Raw genomic sequence first — 19219 nt, 5'->3', positions numbered from 1 at the left:
CTCTTTTGTTTAAAGATGACCAATATTGGATGTATCTTTTACGTACTTGAAATATCTTAACCATCCATAACAGAGAGATGGAATTACATTTTTCCTTAATTTCTGCAGACCAGCACATTGCCTGGAGTATGTCCAGTGGTTACCAAGAGCAGGTGAACTAAGTGAGCAGCAGACAGGTGTGAAACCTGTCTGAGGCTTGTGCAGTAGACTCTTCTTTGCTTCCATCACAAATAAGGGATTCCTGTTGTTGCTAAAATATGAGCAACCTGAGCTGCTGCTCGTTTGCAGCAGAGCTCTGCTCACAGGGATAAACCTTGATAAGCCTGCAGCCTCTGTGAGCTTCTTGATGGCTGCATGATGCGGAGTATTTCTGAGCAAAAGGCTTTTGGGGAGGCAGCGGGAGGCTGCCCTCCCTGGCTGCAGCACCGTGTGGGGAAGGCATGCGGGACACAAGTTCCCCCTAGTGAGGGGATCGGTAACAGCTTCTGCTCCAGGAGGCAGCTCTAGAAATAGACGTGGGAGGTACTAACTTGGCTGAATTACATATGTCTGCACTCTGCCTGTGTGTGAATTTAAAGGGCTTCGACGTGATAAGAAAAATATGGGAAACTTAATGTATTCATCACCCAGGTCATTCCTTTTATTTTTAATCAGGTCTTTATATCTCTGTTGAAGTTTTATTTCACATTTTTGGGTATTTCAATAGCTGGTGCATATTCTCATCATCCACATCTTGCAGAAAAAGAAAAATTACAAGGTTCAAGGTTGCAGGTTTTTTTTTAACCAAATGGCATTTTAGAGACAAGATAAAAGCAATTTATGACCTTAAGGGCTATTTTTCACCTTCAGGGCTATTAGTATGACATCTTCCCTGAAACTGCATGGATAAGAGAATCTGAAGGGTTAGTGGCCATGTTAGCGGAGAAAAATAAATTGACTTTTCCTAGATTTTCTAGAAACTCCACAGAACTGTGAACAATTCCATTCTATTTTTCCTGAAAATGTTTCCCTAAGAGAGGTAAATGAATGACTACATGAAGACGTTCTGCAACATCAGTTATAAATGCCACGTATGCAAATCTGTGTACAAAGATTTTGTCTTTTTAGTACTGTAAATCAAAAATACTTGTCTTGTGTGACTTTCTTTATGAAATAACAGATTATTGCTACCCTCTACAGACTGGAAATGATACTTGGAAAACTGATAATTACATCAGTAATTCCTTTAGCCTGAACAAATTCAGTTTGGTTGCAAATAGTTGGCATCTGGTAGTAGTAGTCATCTAGATCTAGAAGTCCTCTCAATCATGTATTCTTCTAAACCTTTCACTGTATTCAGATGGATTTATTGTTAGGCTAAGACGGTGGTTTTACATAGGAACAATCAGTCGTAGGGAGGAAATAAATACTCAAAAAAGCCATTCTGATGTGTAGAGGGTTGGCACAGGTGGATAATCTAAGGAACACAGAAGAAATCATCAGGATTTTTAATGTATTATAAAAACAACAAACCCTGCCACAGCACCTCTTCTGTGTGTTCTGTACTCACTGCTGAGTGTTCAGATGACTGTCATCCAAAATGCTGTTGCTTAATCCTAAGTGACATCTAATGAAAAGCACGATTTTGGGAATTACAAGCAGGAGACTTATTTAAAGGAAGGGGAATCACAAGTACACGATGCAACTTTCCTTTCAAGTGAGCATTTGAAGCTGGGTAAGGGAAATACAGCATTCTTCCCCCTTCAGCACAGAAATATAGAACTGCACTACAGAAATGCAGAGGGGTTTATCCCTTCTCTGTACACAGATCAGCATCCTGGTAGTGACCACCAAAATATGTGAGGTTTTAAGGAGGCCAAGCCCACCATCATGGCACCCACTGGAGGTGCCAAGCCAGGACTGCAGGTTAGGGAAACACTGCCTGGCACCAGGGGTGTCCTCTCAATGATTGCTCTTCATGTCAAGGCCAGCAGTTTAGTTCAGAGAGGATGAATACAGGAGCAGTCTAAAAGCCATTCTGGGTATTTATTACATCAGAAACTAAGGTGACAGCCCCAGAATCAGGATCTCAAGGAATGACAAAAAGGCATTCAACTGGTTCAGTTGTAAAGGTCTTCATAACCCAACTCTTGGAATAAAAGTAATCTTCACAAAGTAGATAAACTCTCAACTAGTGTAGATAAACTCTCAACTAGTGCAGATTATCAATCTGGACTTAAACACATTGCTTTAAAATTTTAAGTCTTACTTGTTTTGAATTTCTCATTTCATAATTCTAAAAAAAAAGTATTTTGTTTCCTTTAAGAAACATGTTTTTAAAAAACTCATCATCTGTTACCAAACAATATTCCTGGGGCTATTATACAGATATTGAATGATTAACAGTGTTAATCACAGCGATGGTGCAATGTAATTCTGGTCATTGGCAGTAACTAAGCTTGTTTTCTGTATAGGAAAGCCATTTTGAGGAAACGTTTTCCTCTGTCTTGTAGAAGTTGATAGCCAGGGCTGGTAGAAAGGTGGTGTGTAGAACTCAGGTGTGGTCAGAGAGATGTGATGTCTCTTGAACTACACTTTTTAAGTGGGCTGTCTGCATATAATCAGCTTCAGGAATATCTAACTTCAAAACAGGGGAACCCAATACAACAATAAATGTTTTCTTTTAACAGGTTTTGAAGATTTACTAGTTTTATTTAATCTTAAATGTTTTGGGTTTAGGTTGCTTTTTTGCTTCTGAGAAAGCCATGGGTGCTCTCAAATGCCAGTGACCAGAAGGCACAACTTGTCACTTCACAGCAACACACACAGTCCCTAGTGCAGATGGATAGGTTTTGTTACTGCTTGGTTTTCTTCTTGTTGGAGAGGAATGTGTGAATATCTGTAACATCTTCCTACAACTTCTACATTTACAGGGACATGGCTAAAGAGTAGTTTGGGCATTGTACAACAAGAAGGAAATCAGTTGACTTGGACTTATATTGCACCTCAGCTGGGCTACTGGGTTGCAGCTATGTCACCTACTATCCCAGGTAAGATGGAATTGGATTTTATTGATATTTGCAGTGCTGGGTAATTATTTATTTATATATAATATTTATATTTTTCAGAATGACCTCATCTGAGATGCCACAGCTTGATCAATAATGGATTATTAGAAAACAGAAATCTGAAAGTAAAGGGTTAAATCTTCTCAGGATTATGTGGGGCAACCCTGGTGCTCAAAATATTTGTGTCATTTCAATGGGGAACATTTCAAAATGTTCCTGCTTTGATGCATTTGTGTCACCACTGCCTGATAGAGCCATTGCTAGGAAATGATGGGAGTCATAGCATCAGTGTGTTGGTGTTCCAGGAGTTAGAACAGGGGGTGTGAAGTGTCTGTACAGAAACTCACAGAGATATGGATTCACCTAAAACCAGCATTATCCTGGGTTAGACACTTACTAAGGGATGGATGGATGGATGGATGGATGGATGGATGGATGGATGGATGGATGGATGGACGGATGGAAGGATGAATTGACACTTTTTTCCTTTTGCACTGAAGATGCTCATTTTGCCCTGAGTTATGCTTTGCATCATCTTGGTGACTGATTAATTCACACTGTGAATAACTTAGCTTAGAAGTTCTAGGAGGTATTTTAGAGTGGCATTAGTACAGAGCTGATTGGTTGCCATCTGCAAACCTCTTGGCATAACTGTAAAAAATGACTTTGAACTAAGCATTAATTATATGTGCTTTGCTGCAACTTCTGGTTCCTTTTTCTCTGTCTGTAGCTGCCTCAGATTTCTTGGTAGTAGCTCTTCTGCCACCAATAATCTGAGATCCTTCAGTGTATAAAAGAGCCAATCAGTCAATCATCAATCAAAAAAAAGAAAACCAAAAAAAACCCAACCCAGAACTCCTTACATATTTTATTAGGTTTTCCAGATAAAAACCTAATCCAGTAGAAATGAAAATATGCTTGCCTTGGCTGTGCAAGCTCAATAAACTAAATATAACCAACAAAACCAAACTCTTACATGAGTACAAGTTTTAAAGTCTACTCATACATATAATTAAGTCGTTTCATAATATGTGAGCTTTTTATTTGAGGTTCTGTTAAATGATAGATATTAAATGCTGGGCTATTCAGCTGATTCATTGCTGAACAGAATTTAGAGGCAGGTGCAGATCTGAATAGGCTATCATATTAATTTAAATACAATTTTACCAAATAATTGTCCTTGAAGAAAAAGCAACTGCTCTGAGCCAAACATTTCCCAGTACAGTTCTATCCCAGACTGCAAGGAAGTTACACTAGTCATGGAATTGTGGTTGTAACTCTGAGGTTACAAGGCCTGTAACTCGTTAAGAGAAGGCTTATTTGTCCTTGTGATTTACCTTGTATGGCAGAGTTGCTACTTGTATTTTACTTTTCCCTCCTTCTAGGGCTAGATCTGAGTTCCTAAAAGTTTGTTGCAATGGGAACAACATTTTCATGAAAAATTCAAGTGATTTATCTTGTCTTCTTTTTGCTTAATGTCCTAAAGCAACAGTAAAATGAATTATGTAATGGTAGTGGTGGGACAGAATGTATAAATATTTAGATTTCCCAAGCGCAATATAATTTATGTTACTTTTAATGAGTTAATGTATTTTTGCATATTTTATCTCCTGATTGAATCTATTTGATTTCTTATCTCAAAAATGGGCAAAAATTATCCTTGTTTTCCTAGCAGTGGCTCTACAGACCACTCAAGATCCACAGATGAGGTTTTGCAAACTTAGTGACCTAGGCCCTCTAAGTTGGCCAAGTTTGCTGTGCTTCACAGTACATGCATGTTAGTCTGCCAGCTGGTGCTGTACCTCCTTGCCTGCAGATGAAAATTTGGGTCTTTATTTCAAAATCATCATAAGGATTTTACAAAGCAACTGGGTCACACATGCATAATTGTGAACAGATGTTGTCCACATGTGCTCATTCCTTTGTGAGTTAGAACATTTACTAAGTGTTATTTAAACCTGGAGTTACAACACTGTTTCACTAGTGGCCTGGTAATTAAAGCTACTGAAGATCTGCTTGGGGCTTGGCTTGATCTAGACTTCAGAGCACCTACACATCTTCCAGAGAATCCTGTACTGCACTGTCTGTACTGTTTGGTGTGAAGATCCACAGATGTTAAAGAGCAGTTGTTGCCCACAGTGTTGCTTTATGCATTACAGTGCTGGGAGATGCTGAGATGGATTTTCTCCGGTGGTGAGAGCTTTTTGGCACACAGTGTCAGCATTAGGACCTGGAAAGCAGCATTCACTGATGCATGCTCCCGATGAAACTAACTGCTTTTCCACAGAATGAGCTAGTTGGACTTGCAGTCATGAAAACCAGCACATGCTTTCTGCACAGCTTGCTCCCTTCTCCAGAGATGGTCTGTTCAGTAGGCACCAGGGCAGCACTTGCTTAGCACCCTCATAATAAGGGAAAGTGTCCTTCTCCTTGTTCAACTGTTGCTCCTCTTCCTATTTGCAGATTATTACAGGTCTAAATTCTCTTTTCTGGCCTTCCAGGTCCCGTTGTAACACACGACATTACCAGCTATCACACAATGTTTCTTTTGGCAATTTTAGGAGGGATGGCTCTCATACTTCTAGTCTTGCTGTGTCTGCTTTTGTACTATTGCAGGTAAGATTCACCATCCTGGTTACTTAGTTCATGTTGAAAACACAAGTTTTTTGTGCTTATGAAATTAAAAACTTCTGTATTGAAACATTTTTCCTTTGGGGAAAAAAAGGCAAGCAAATGCTTGAAAAAGAAAGAAACAGTGAGATCAAATTTCCTGTGTTCCTGGTTACATGCAGCATATAAATCCCTGCCTTTGGGAGGATGGTAGTTGAGTGAATCACACACATCTGTACCTGTGTTCTCCATGTAATTTCCTATCAAACATGGGCATAGGTTCAAGATCTCTCTACCTGTTACGCATTTGCAAATGATCTTTCTGTTGGCATTGCATTAAAATGAATGTTAAATTATCAGCAAATGCCTACTAATGAGTGATTTTATACTTGCCTTCTCTAGATATTTTACTCCAGTTTGTAATTGGTACTTGAGATATTTCCCAAATGACATTAGTTATTCTTTAATTTTATCTTCGCTGCTGGGATAAGCTTTTAATTGTTAGATTATGTAATAAAAGTTCAATTCCCCTAATACTAACCATTGCTTAAAAATCTTCTGTTAAGACACACTTGCTTCTCTTTTTTCTGTGTACAACATTCATAAATTTATAACTTCTTTTGTTACTGGCTTTTATAGAAGAAAATGTCTAAGACCACGTCAACATCATAAGAAACTGCAACTTTCGACAGCACTGGACACTTCTAAGAAGGATCAAGCAACCTCAATGTCCCATATAAATTTAATATTTTCACGTCGTGAGTCAGAATTTCCAGGTGGATTGTCCGTTGCTAGCAATGGACACGCTGAAAACTCAGGGGCAAAGGAATTAATCAGTGCTGTCCACATGGAGATGGTATCACCTACTGGAGAAGCAGATATGCATACACCTATGCTCAAACACTCCTTCAGTACTTCCCAGGAGTTTAGCTCCCGAGAGGAACTGCTCTCTGACAAGGAGAAAGACAAGAGCAGAATTTCCTTGGATGACCTGACTCCCAGTGGGTCTCTAAGAAAAGACTACCACAAGTCAGCAGATAGTTTTCCTCTAAAGACAAGAAAATCTACAGAAACAGCTGAAGGCTATGAGTCCCCTATCAAAGAGGAGTATAGGAGAAGTTACAATGCTATGCTGTCTCAGCCTTTATTTGAAAAGCAAGAGAGAGAAATTCAAGTATCTATGAACCATATTGCTAATGGAAGTAAATACAATATTCAGGAACAAATATACCCCACACCTTCAGCCCCTGAAAAAGAGCTGCTGGACTGCAGACCTACTGATTGTATGATGTCTCGTTCAGTTGATCACCTTGAAAGACCTACGTCTTTCCCTCGACCAGGTCAGTTAATCTGCTGCAATTCTGTCGACCAAGTCAATGACAGTGTTTACAGAAAGGTTTTGCCTGCACTGGTCATCCCAGGTCATTACATGAAGCTGCCTGGAGAACACCCTTTTGTTAGCCAGCCCCTGGTTGTCCCAGCTGACCAGCAGATTGATATAGAAAGACTTCAGGCCGAGCTTCCTAACCCTCACGCACGGCTCTTCCCACACCCTGCCCAGCAGCTGCAGCCCCAGCAGTTGGCATCCCAAGCAATATCTCAGCAACATTTGCAAGATGCAGGTGCAGCTGAGTGGAGTCAGCAAAATGCTTCCATGTCTGAATCTATTTCCATTCCTGCCTCTCTCAACGATGCATCCCTGGCTCAGATGAATAGTGAAGTGCAGCTTCTTACAGAAAAGGCTTTGATGGAATTGGGAGGTGGGAAGCCATTGCCTCACCCTCGAGCATGGTTTGTTTCTCTAGACGGGCGTTCCAATGCTCACGTTAGACATTCATACATTGATCTCCAAAGAGCTGGTAGGAACGGGAGTAACGACGCCAGTTTGGACTCCGGTGTTGACATGAATGAACCGAAATCTGCCCGAAAGGGAAGAGGAGATCATCTGTCTGCGCCTCAGAGTCACCCCCCAGTGCAGGAGCACCAGCAGAGAGAGCGGAAGGTTTCAGACAGCACAGCTTACACACAGCTCGTGTACTTGGATGACATGGACCAAAGTGGCAGCGAGTGTGGAACAGCGGTTTGTAGCCCTGAGGACAATGCTCTTCGATGCCTCCTAGAAGGCACCAGTAAGAGAAGTGGTGTGCAGCTGCCCAGCCTGCAGGAGGAAACCAGAACTGTGGATACCAAACCAGAGCCATTAACTAGTCCTGAACATGGAACATCCGTTCAAGATGATGATGATGAAGATGAGGAGGATGAGGAAGATGACCAAGGGGAAGATAAGAAGAGTCCTTGGCAGAAACGAGAGGAAAGACCACTAATGACTTTCAATCTAAAATGAGCTATTGTGAAAATCCACCCTTCAGTGGAGTATAAAATTGCCAAATATCCTTTCTGTGGAAGTGCTTGATATTTTTTCTTTTTTTCTTCTTCTTTTTTTTTATATTGTGGAGAGAAAAGAGAAAAACAAACTGTGGTGAGCAACATTTGAAAGAACTTAAATGCATTACTGTGTAAATGTTAGAAAAGAATTAAAATCATTCCTCTGATTTAACAGCTGCCTCCAGTGAGATAGCTGAACAAAGAGTGTGATTGTTATTCCATATACTTGATATTGGTCATCCAGGATGTTGAAAATACTGACAAATTGTTTTGGTTGGTTTATGACCTCAATCTCCTTATGAATGGGAGCTGGTAAAGCTTTTGTTTTGTAGGCCAATTTTATGTTGATAATGCTACTGAAAGTATCTTAAAAACAGGAGTCTGACACATGGTGTCCAAAATTGTGCATTATCTCAATGAAAGGCTATGCATTGCTGCTTTTAGTAATATTTTGCTTATACTATGCTTTTCTTAATTTTGCAAGTTGGTTGTAAACATATTATGTCCTTTATTATAAACTACTCAGCAATTTATTTTAATGTACAACTGCAGGAAACTTGAGTAGCATCCCTTAGCATTGAAGCCTTTTTATGAAACCAAACTGAACTTTGTGTCGACTAAGATTCCTCCAATTCTGGTACCATTTTCTCAAAGTGCCTTTTTTACAGTAACAATGAACAGTCCCTTCTTTTGCTAAGTCCTTTTAATTGACCCCATTTGAGATTTTATAAACTTCTGAACTTCTACCTTTTATTTTAAGCTGCATGCCAAGAGTCCCATTTTGTGCTGAGCATTTCTCATTTCAATACAGTGTATTCTGTAGCTATCATGTATATTGTGGATTCTGTTTAGCCAGGATAGACTTAGAAGACATTTTAAAGGGCCCAGAGTAGCCAAGAAGATAGTTTCAGTGACTGTATATATTGTTAGTTTCCTCTGGAATCCCATGAGCTAATCATGCTCATATAAAATGGACTATCGACTGAGCAAGTGGACTAAATGTGTCTAAAAAAAATTGGGGAAAAAACAAATGTACTATCCAAAAGTGCCAGAATTACTCTTCTGTGCTTTTTCCATACAGAGCTGCTTGGTTATCCAAAAATTATAATTGAAAATAAACTGCAAAAAGTATCTTTGTGGATTTTTTTCTCTGTTAGTGGTTATCACATTATTTTATGGTATTTAAAAAGAAAAATACTTCAGTTTCATTTTTCCTGTGCATATTTATGCTCATGTGACTTTCTTTTGCAGTTCTCATGAGCTTAAGTCAATACTGAAAGTTAGACCCCTTTTCAGAAAAGCATCCTCTGTATCTTGGTAAATATGTAATGATTTGCTTAACTATCACTGAAGACATTGAAAATGAAATCCTGGTATCACCAAAATTTTCTGTGGAGTCACACTTCCCATGGGCCAGTTTTCTTTCTGAGATTTCTTTGGGTACTCACACTTACTGCACTCTTCTCACTTTTTCATGAATTGGGTTCAAAGAGGAAGTATGAGACTTCCACTTTTGTAGAATCCTTCATATACATTCCGTTTATCATGTTTTATTCAGTCATTTTTATGCAGATTAGCAACAGCCATGCTTACTAAAGTTTATACATAATCTCCAAAGTGATTTAAGTGCTATATAGTTCCTATTTAATTTGTAATAATAAGCCCCAACTCACAACAAAAAAATCATTGCTTTATTTTCAGTGAATTTCAAGGTTTTCATAGATAGTCTTGTAAGTTCCATATTACTGTAAGTCTTACTTGGGAACCTGGTCTCTAGCCAGGAGTTGAATCCTAATTTCCTAGTTCCCAGGTCAATACTCCTTTCCATCCACAAAGCCAGATCACCTTTTGCTTTGGTTCATGATTGGAAGTGGTATATGTTGTAAAAGGAATCTAAAATATTGTGGAGTGCATTGAATATTGAAATCACCATATTAGCACTAAATTACATTTTACTCATTGTGTATGTGGCAGGTCCTTTCCTGTTCTGTTTTGGAATTTTGTACTGACCACCTGTGAACTGCTTTTGGGCTCTGGGTTACTTATTGTCAGTTTGTGCAAGGTCACTGAACAGAAAAATATGACTTTAAGGGCATAGTATTTATCAGATGTTAGTAAGTACTGGTAATACAGTGTCACTTATTAATCAGAATGCTGCATAAGTAAATATTCTGAATAAAATTTCTGCATACTAGAATTATTGTGCTATTTAATTTCCAGTTTTCTGTTGTCTTAAATCTGTCATTTTTAATTACATACTTTTTTTCACATTCCTTTGCAAAGTTTCCATCATTGCTATCTTGTAAAGTGAGATTGTTGCTATTAAATTGCAGTGGTTTGTTTCTTTAATTGTGTTGGTTTTATGTTCATTTGATGATTTGTGGTTCTAATACAGCAAATATACTTGAACAAAAACCATGTGAGTATGTTTCAAATCTTCTTTAAAATAGCATTTTTTAATTGGTGTGATAGTTTAATTTTGCAAAATACATAGTTTATGAAATGTATTTCTCTATATCCACGCTTGGGCCATATGCTAAATGAAGCTGGAACAGAGTTAAGGCAGTTCAGGTAACAGGTTAAGATTTAAGATTAAGATTAGAGTAGGTTATGCCTAATCTAATAGTCCAGTGATAGGTTCCATGTTTTAATTTTCAAAAACTTACTGATGCAGATACATCAGTAAAATGCAAAGAAATTTTCTCACTTGTATATTGCACTTGCTCAGTGAAGCAAGTACTAATAAAGCTTATAAACCACAAAGAACAAAGTACAACATGAATAGGTCTTGGCATCAGCAGCTCCAAGTCCATGTAGAATATGACCTAGAAAAGCAATTGTTTTCTTATTTTATGATGGCAGATATTAGTAGGGAAAAAATGCAAGTTTGTAATGACAAAGCTTACAAAAATAATGAAAATATGTTTGTCTTCTTTCTGAAATGTTAGCACTGTTAGGAGTTAATACACTCACTAAGAGTGAATTCACTTCATGGTTGTCCCTCAGCTCCCACTTTCTTCCTGCTCAAATACTTGCTTCTCAAAGCTTCTTAACTGTCTGTAAAGCACCTTGACTTACTGTGATAACGACCTCTTACTGCTTGATTAAGTGCGTTGTCAGGGTACCAGCAGCTAAACCCTCTGCAAATATAGGGACAAGAACTGGTTACTGCCTCAGAGCATTTGCAATCTAACATATTAGACAAATTATACAAACTTGTGGTTCTGATCTGAAATGAACCGATTACAAAGGAAGGCTCAGCATTTGGAAATGGCTCATAATGCTTTTCTTTGTTACAGGGAGGACTGAGTAGCTTTAGTAGAGTGAATTAAGCACTGTTGAAATACCTTGGCAATATTTTCATTTTCTGCCCTTCATTCCATTCATGAATGCTCTCAGGGACCAATTTTATCTCACTATTCTGAACCAGTATGTTTGAAATTAGTAAGAAACCAAATGTCCTATGTAGGCTTTAGCTTACAGAACAGTACAGGTATAAATGAGCAAGTGTTGGATGAGATATTCGTTAGTACTCTAGGAAGGTCTGTAGTGAACTAAAAAGCCATTTTTTTTCTTAACAAGAATTCATCTGGGAATTAAAATTTACTATAACATAGTAATCAACTATCAATAATCTGTAACTTGGAGCATGGTAGGGTCCATGCAGTCCGTCCTTGGACTTGGTCAAAGAAGAAGAGCATCTCTTTACCTTTCTAAAACACATGTGCAACAGATAGGGTTTTTGTGAATCAGTGCTGCCGTTTGGTCTCTCCAGCGCTTGAAATTCAAGTTGTGGTATCTGCCACCTGGTGGTGAACTGCTTCTCCAGACGTGCTGTGTGTGAAGCAGTTTGTCATTTCAATAAAAGCACAGTTAACAACTTCAGTAACACCAGTAGGCAGCTGGCACAGGATCATCAGTAATGTCCTGGGCCTGCTGTCAGTGCAAGTGCAGAGATCCCTGTCAGCTAAGAGACCTTGCCCAGCCCCTTTGCTGGGGGAGTATTCAGCTTATGACATCTCCATTCAAATCAAAATTCCTCACCACTGATGGCTCTGTATTCTGTCTTGTGAATAGCACCTTGGGTTTAGAACAAAATAAAATAAAAACAAATTTAACTACTGTTTCCAAAGTTGAGGAAAATAGGAGCAACTCGATTATGCTTTCCTGTTCCTCTGCTAACAGACAGAAAAACTGGCAGGTTGAACACTAATGCTTCATAATGCTAACCTTACTATGTGTATATATATATATATATATATACACACTCACACATAATTTATAATATATATAATATTATGCTATATCATATGCCATTATAGATACGTACATACACTATATTTTCATCATATGTGCTATTTTCATTTCCATGCTGTAAAACAATTGGAATTGGAGTTTCAGGTGAACAACTCGGCAGCTGTCAAGTGCAATTTTCAGAAGAGAGTAGTGTTTTTTATTACATTTACTCATGTAATTCCAACTGTTAAATTGAGACCAGGTACTGTCTTCTATTTGTCAGTAATAACAGAAAGGGCGTCTAGTTCTTTTCAGCTGTAATCCTCTGGTATCCACAGGTAATTACTTTGCAAACTGTGGCACCTGGTCTATTACCACTTAACTGAAGTATTTCTTGTTTTATTGATGTGCTTTTCTTCTAGGAATGAACAGTGCCACTTTGTTTGTTTGATCATTAAATTGCTATTCTGCCTTAGAAACTTACAGGCACGGGGAAGGAAAATGTGATGACAACAGGGAGGTACAAATGAAATACTTGTTTACAGGTTGTTTTTGTAATTCTGTAGAGAAGGACTTTGTGCTCACATGACTAGAAAGACAGACTCCTCAATAAGCCAAACGGAGGAATGCTCCTGACAGTTTTATATTATAAAGGGATGAAATGGTGTTTAAAACAATGCAGTGAGATGAGAAATCCCACTTTCAAAGGAACCACTGGTCCTGCTGCAAGAGAGGTTGGGCATCAAAACTGAAAGAAGTTATTTAAAGTGGGTCCTGTTACAAGCACTGTTTTTTAAAGGGTTTTGATTTTGTGGTTGTAGGACGTTTAAAAAGCTTGGAGATGAGAGAAGCTATGGACCCTTGACTTCTGTCTTCTCTCTCTTCAAGGAATGCCCCTTCTATAAACCCAACTCCCTGATTCTGCTTTCATTTTTGTACCATGCTGTGAGGACACACATCAATGGGACATACAATATGACACTCTAAGATTAGACTTGTCAGTGAAGCTACTTTTAGGCGTTGGTGAGGGCAAGCTTTCTTTGTATCTATGCTATTTGCTCTAACTTGCATTTAACACCTTGCAATCCTACATTAAATAATAAAATACAAATGAGAGAAGCAAAACATGATAGCCGGGTTCCCACAATGAGAAGTGTGTTTGTCTTGACAGCTGGATTGGTCTTCCATTCCTTGAAATCCTTGAAATACACTTAGATAAGTGTGTGTGTGCATGCACATGTGCATGCATACACATTCACATGGATGTATATAAGTGCACTTGATACAAAAGCTGGCTTAAATACTAGTGTCAGCATTTCAACATCAAGCAATGGCCAAGTGAGGGTTGCTCACCCAGGCTGACTGGAAGAACCGGCATAAGAGCCCATAAAGACTTGGATTAATTAACTTAATTGTCCTTGTGGTCTGACATTGCAGGGTCAAAACCATGCTGATGCTGAGTTTCTGTGGTACCTTCAACTTCCAAGAGATTTATTCACACTTGCCTTCTAGCTAGACCTGATCTATAAATTTTGTGATTCAAGCTTGCCTAGTATCTATATTTTAAGTAAGTAACTCTGCAGTTGTTGCACACTTGATAGAGTCTTTTCTTTTGCACAAAGTTGTAAAATTCTGAAGGGTAAAATCTTACCATAAAATCTAAAAAAACTCTGCATAGAAATTGAAGAGTTATAATAGAGTCTGATTTTCCATTGTCTTCATAGGGAAGACATTGTCTATGAGACACTTCTTAATTCAGTGTAATTCTCCATGCCATAGGTGTGCAACCTAAACCATGCTGTTAATCTGTTTCTAACCACCCACAAGGCACATCTGTCACAGGAAGGAGTTCTTTTGTGTTTGTGGGTAAAGAACGATCTGAAACAGACAAAAAAACCGCTGTAAAAACTTTCATTTTGGAAAAACTACTGAAATGGTCAAGAGATAAAGAATAATTAATGTATCTATTGCTCCCTTCATTCAGAATGAGGGAAATAAAGCATCTTGGGCATACCTGCAGCCTCCCTTCAAAGAGAAGGAAACAGCAGGCTCATTGAGAGGGAGAAGTGTAAAAGGTTAGTGGGAGAACTGATTGCAGAGTTGATGGGAGTAAATTGGATTGATTTGGAGATTGGATGGGCAGAAGTAATTGCTGAGTGTCAGTCAGGGCTCCTGCAGTACCTGTGTCAACACTGTCTTTCAAAAAATCTGTCACCACTAATTCTCATTCATATACATAGTTTGAGAAGGGTCTCAGAATAAAAATAGACATAAAAAGGCAAAATAATATTTGTAATAATTATTTAATTGTTGCTCTTATTATTAAGGTTTTTTTACTTTTTGGAGCTAGAGACCCTAGGATCTGAGGAACTGAGCAGTGCTGGAACCAGTTTGAACCTGTGTTCGATGTAAGTCTTGTATCCTGCTTCCAACAATCATCAAAACCAGATGGTTTGGAGAATTGAAATCTCTACTAGCAATAATAACAGTCTTTCTATCCTTATCACTCATACCTTTAAGCACAAAGGTTTGTATTTATCATACATATTTTTTAATGCTCTGATATGTTTTCACTATGCATGTGAATGCCTAACCCTCTCCAGTGCTGCACAGCCCACAGCCCTTGCCAATGCAGACACCACATGGAGAAGTTCTGTGCAAAGGTAAGCTGTAAAATAGAAGAGATAAGGTATGAGCTGCACTTGGAAATGGAATTTTAAAAAACTGAAGGAGTGTGCAGCAGAAAGAACGGGATACTTTGAGAATGCTTGTCCCCACTCTGACCACTGCAGCCAATACAGGCCATCAGCAAGCGGGCGGTGAGAACAGCAAAGTCTGCAGCTCCCCAAGCAGGGTATGCAGGGGGGCTGGAAAGAGCTGCAGTGGGTGAGACAAACTGTAAAGATCAGAGCTGTGATCTCACGTGGATATAGGTGTGCAACATGTGGGATCACAAGCTCATTTCCTTCTCTAACCATTTCTACCCCTGCTATTGTTAACTGTAACAATTATGCAGAGTGTTTTGGTGCATTTTTTCTGTTTATTTTCAATCTTATTCTTTTACACTTGCCTCTCATTCAGAATTGAGGAAGATAGTATTTAATAAATCACCATAAAGTGCAGCCAATTATAAAAACAATGTGAGGTAGTAGTAGTAGACACTTGAATGAACCAAAGTCTAAATATATTTGTTTGCTCAATAACTTTTTTTAATGTTAATTAGAAAAATAGGGGAAACACTAAAATACTAGCTAATTTTCAAATTGGACTAATTTTGCTTCCAATTTACAAGATCAAAAATGTTTACACCAAGTTGTTACTTGCAATCCAAATCCATTTAAAATTATAAATGCCATGAATATTTCAATGTGGTGTGTAAAGGTAGGAGGAGTCCTATGACTGCATGAAAATTTTAGATGCTTTTCTTCTGCAGTGTTTAATAATCAAAACACATAGACTAATCAGATGATGCCAATAGCCTGAATGCTGGATTATATATCACCAGCTCACTGGGATGTAATTAATGTGTTGCTAGGCAGGTAAACAAGTCTGGGTTATGCCTGGCTCCTTGAGGGAAACAATATCTGTGCCTGGCTGGCTTTATTCAGTCACAGAAGAGCAAGGAGAAGCACGGTACAACCCTGCCCACATAGTGCACAGTCTCACTTGATGGCCCATCCAGTCCCTGTACTGGGCATTAAGGCTTCCCAATCCCCAGTATTTCTTACTGCCAAGCAGAGATGGCTCCTCCTGCAGTAGCCTGGGGTTCTTGTGAACTCATGTTGGCCACCAAGATGCCCAAAGTATTTGAGTGCTTGTAGGGGTTCATTTTGAGTCCTGGAGCTTCTTCTGGGAGTCAGCTAAGAAAAAGGTAAACACAGCAATGGCAAAGTCCATTTGTGCATCTGGACCTATGCTCATACATGCATCTGAGGTGGCTCAAAGCATCTCTGATTTGTAGACACAGGTTAATTTTGTGTAGCCATGACAGAACCCGACTGCCTCTCTTATGGAGAACTGGGGGGAGACAGAACCTGGAAGGTAGAATGGAGAAAGAGCCAGAAAGCTGAGATGGATGGTGGTGTGATGGGTCCCCTAGACACTGCTCTGTTCTTTGGTGGCTGATATTAGTGGGAGCAGCAAGGCAGAGCTAGATCTGAAGTAATTTCAGAGCTAGATCTGAAGCAATTTATTTGCTTTTCTCTCTTAGTTACTTCCAATTTGTTGCCATAAGCAGCTGGGTATTTTGTCTACATCTAGCAGCACACCAAGAGTCGCTACTAAAGCTCTAAGGAGACCCATGAAAATACCCAACTGATGAATACTTCATGACATGCTGCAAATATTTTAATTGATTTCATGATATGCCATTTAGTATTAAGTGAAGTGTATCTCCTGCAAAGGAAGTCTATTTTCCTTTGTTAATAATTTTTCAGCTTTTGTGCAAAATGACTGTGCTTTCTTCTTTTCAATCTTCATAAAATAAAAGGTTTTTGCTTTTGTCTTCCCTGCACATCTAGGCAGAGGTCTTTTTTATTAATTAAAAACAGTAAGTTTGCACCTTTACAAACACAAGCTCTTTACCTGGTTAAGTTTAAACATTTCTGATGGGTTTTCATGGTCTGCTTAGACTGGTGTGAGTCTGTGCGTTGTGTCTGCAGTACTGGTGTGCAGCATTTTGGGGGATTCCTGGATATAGCCACATGCAGCAGCAGAGATGTTGGAAGTACAGATGCCCACAGCCCTTTTCGGGCACTGCAGGTGCCATGTTTGCTGCTGGCTGTCCTGATGTTTCATACTCCAGTAACTCTCTGTGGCTGAGCATCTGGGGCCATGAAATTCAAAGATACATTTTTTCACCTTGCTGCTCTATTTTCAGAAGACAACTACACATGTGATAGCCAGCATCTATCAAGTAGTGTAACTGCTGAGCAGTGTCTGCAGAGTGAATTTAAATGCTCTGGGAATATGTCTCGTAATTTCAGAAATGCAAAAATACATCAGAAATCCACAGTGCAGGACCAGTGCTTAACTCTCACTTCTGGTGAATTTCTCTACTTGTGGTATAAGCTAAAGTTACATTTTCATGAAATGCAAAGCACAATCCAGTGCTGTGCTTTGACCTTGCAATGGTCAAACCTGGATAATAATCTCAGGATATCAACTGCACTATGCTTAAGGTTACTCTTCACTTCACATGCACTACAAAGTACAGAATAGCAGCCATTCTGCAGCTGCAGTCCCCCTTCCAGGAGAATGCCTAGCAGGGGATCTTGCTGGCAGAAATTCATATTGCCTCTTTAACTGACAATATGAAATGCAAGAAGAGTCAGGATCTAGGCCTCCTGTACTCCATTTGTCTCAATGAAGTGAGGAAAATTGTGATAAAGACAGTGAAATTTACAGCTTCTCCAACACAATGATTCAATACAGCTGTTTGGTCATTGACCTACTGTTCTTCACTTCCTCTTACACATTATTATGAGGGGGGAAAAGAATTCATAATCACTGGATTAACTTCTCTCTAGGCTACAGGACAACTTTACAATTGCTCTTTGTTATTGAAAACCATTGGGTATTGTGCCTTTGTTTTGAGGTTTCCTTTCTCCCCTATGCATTATAACTGAATGAAAGTTTTCTCCTAAAGGTCATTTCAAAGTGGAGTGATTTGATAGAAACATTTTTCCCCTAAACTACAGTGATGGGCTTGACATGGGAGGTCATACTTGGCCAAGTGTAAATTACAGATACCATTTCATGCATTTGAATCACAAGTTCTTGTGGCAACTCACAAGTTGTAAAGAACCAAGTGCAGTGGGATGAAGGGTGGCCCCAGGTTAGTGCTCAGTACACAGAGGATCAGAATTTGACAGCTGGAAGGACATTTAGCTTTCTTCTGTTTGGGCAGCAAGATCTTTTACTTGACATGTCACCTGCAATACACGACAGAGCAAAATATGATGCCACCTCAAATCAAAAATGGAAAAAAGTAATCAACCTTAAATAGTGCAGAAGCAATAGCTTCCTCACATTAAATTGCTTTCATGGGTGCAAAGATAAGGAGAAATTACAACTGATGCACCCTGTTCTTATGTTTTAATGTGGTGTTTAGCAGCACTGCCAAACCAAGCACTCAGAAATTCTGGATCTCATTCAGAAAGCTTGATATGACCCTGGAAATCATGACAGTTCAAATACTTAACACAAGTTGCTCTTTATTTGTTTTCCTGGGTATAAATCATTACCATTCAATTCCAGGTTTTCTAGCATGGAGCTTGTAGAAATACCAAAAGGCTTTGGGAAAAGAGCAAGTCCTGTGAGTGCCCACCAGCCACAGTGCTGGGATTGCCCTAGTGGCCTCAGCAGCCTCCACCAGCAGCAAATTTTGTTCATAGAGCTTCGTTTTGAGTCCTGGAGCTTCTTCTGGGAGTCAGCTAGGAAAAAGTTAAACACAGCAATGGCAAAGTCCATTTGTGCATCTGGACCTATGCTCATACATGCATCTGAGGTGGCTCAAAGCATCTCTGAACTGTAGACACAGGTTAATTTCGTGTAGCTATGACAGAACCTTGACTGCCTCTCTTATGGAGAACTGGGGGGAGACAGAACCTGGAAGGTAGAATGGGGAAAAAGCCAGAAAGCTGAGATGGATGGTGATGTCGTGGGTCCCCTAGACACTGCTCTGTTCTTTGGTGGCTGACATTATTGGGAGCAGCAAGGCAGAGCTAGATCTGAAGTAATTTATCTGCTTTTCTCTCTTCCTTTCTTCCAATTTGTTGCCATAGCTGGGTATTTTCTCTGCATCGAGCAGCACACCAAGAGTCACTACTAAAGCTCTAAGGAGACCTATGAAAATAACTTGGGCGTCCGAGTGTTTATGGTGTGAGAAGGAAACGCGGGAAGCCGGCAGGACGCGCGTCAGTGCTGCCGAGGCCCAGCGG

At 39.3% G+C, this 19219-nt stretch overlaps 1 protein-coding gene across 1 annotated transcript in view; it reads left to right on the top strand.

The window, feature by feature from the left end:
- Positions 1-10457, top strand: part of FAM171A1 (family with sequence similarity 171 member A1) — a gene marked incomplete at its 5' end in the record, with an annotated part of 37325 nt that extends 26868 nt beyond the window's left edge. The window contains 3 exons of the mRNA XM_031066829.1: positions 2913-3029; positions 5549-5663; positions 6297-10457. Of these exons, the coding sequence (XP_030922689.1) occupies positions 2913-3029; positions 5549-5663; positions 6297-8001 (1937 nt within the window). The remainder of the gene's footprint in view (positions 1-2912; positions 3030-5548; positions 5664-6296) is intronic.
- Between the last annotated feature and the right edge of the window lie 8762 nt (positions 10458-19219).

Source organism: Geospiza fortis, unplaced genomic scaffold (assembly GCF_000277835.1).
Source record: "Geospiza fortis unplaced genomic scaffold, GeoFor_1.0 scaffold138, whole genome shotgun sequence".
In the NCBI taxonomy this organism is placed as follows: Eukaryota; Metazoa; Chordata; class Aves; order Passeriformes; family Thraupidae; genus Geospiza; species Geospiza fortis.
Note: the sequence above shows the minus strand (reverse complement) of the source record. Positions and strands in the feature narration are given on the sequence as shown.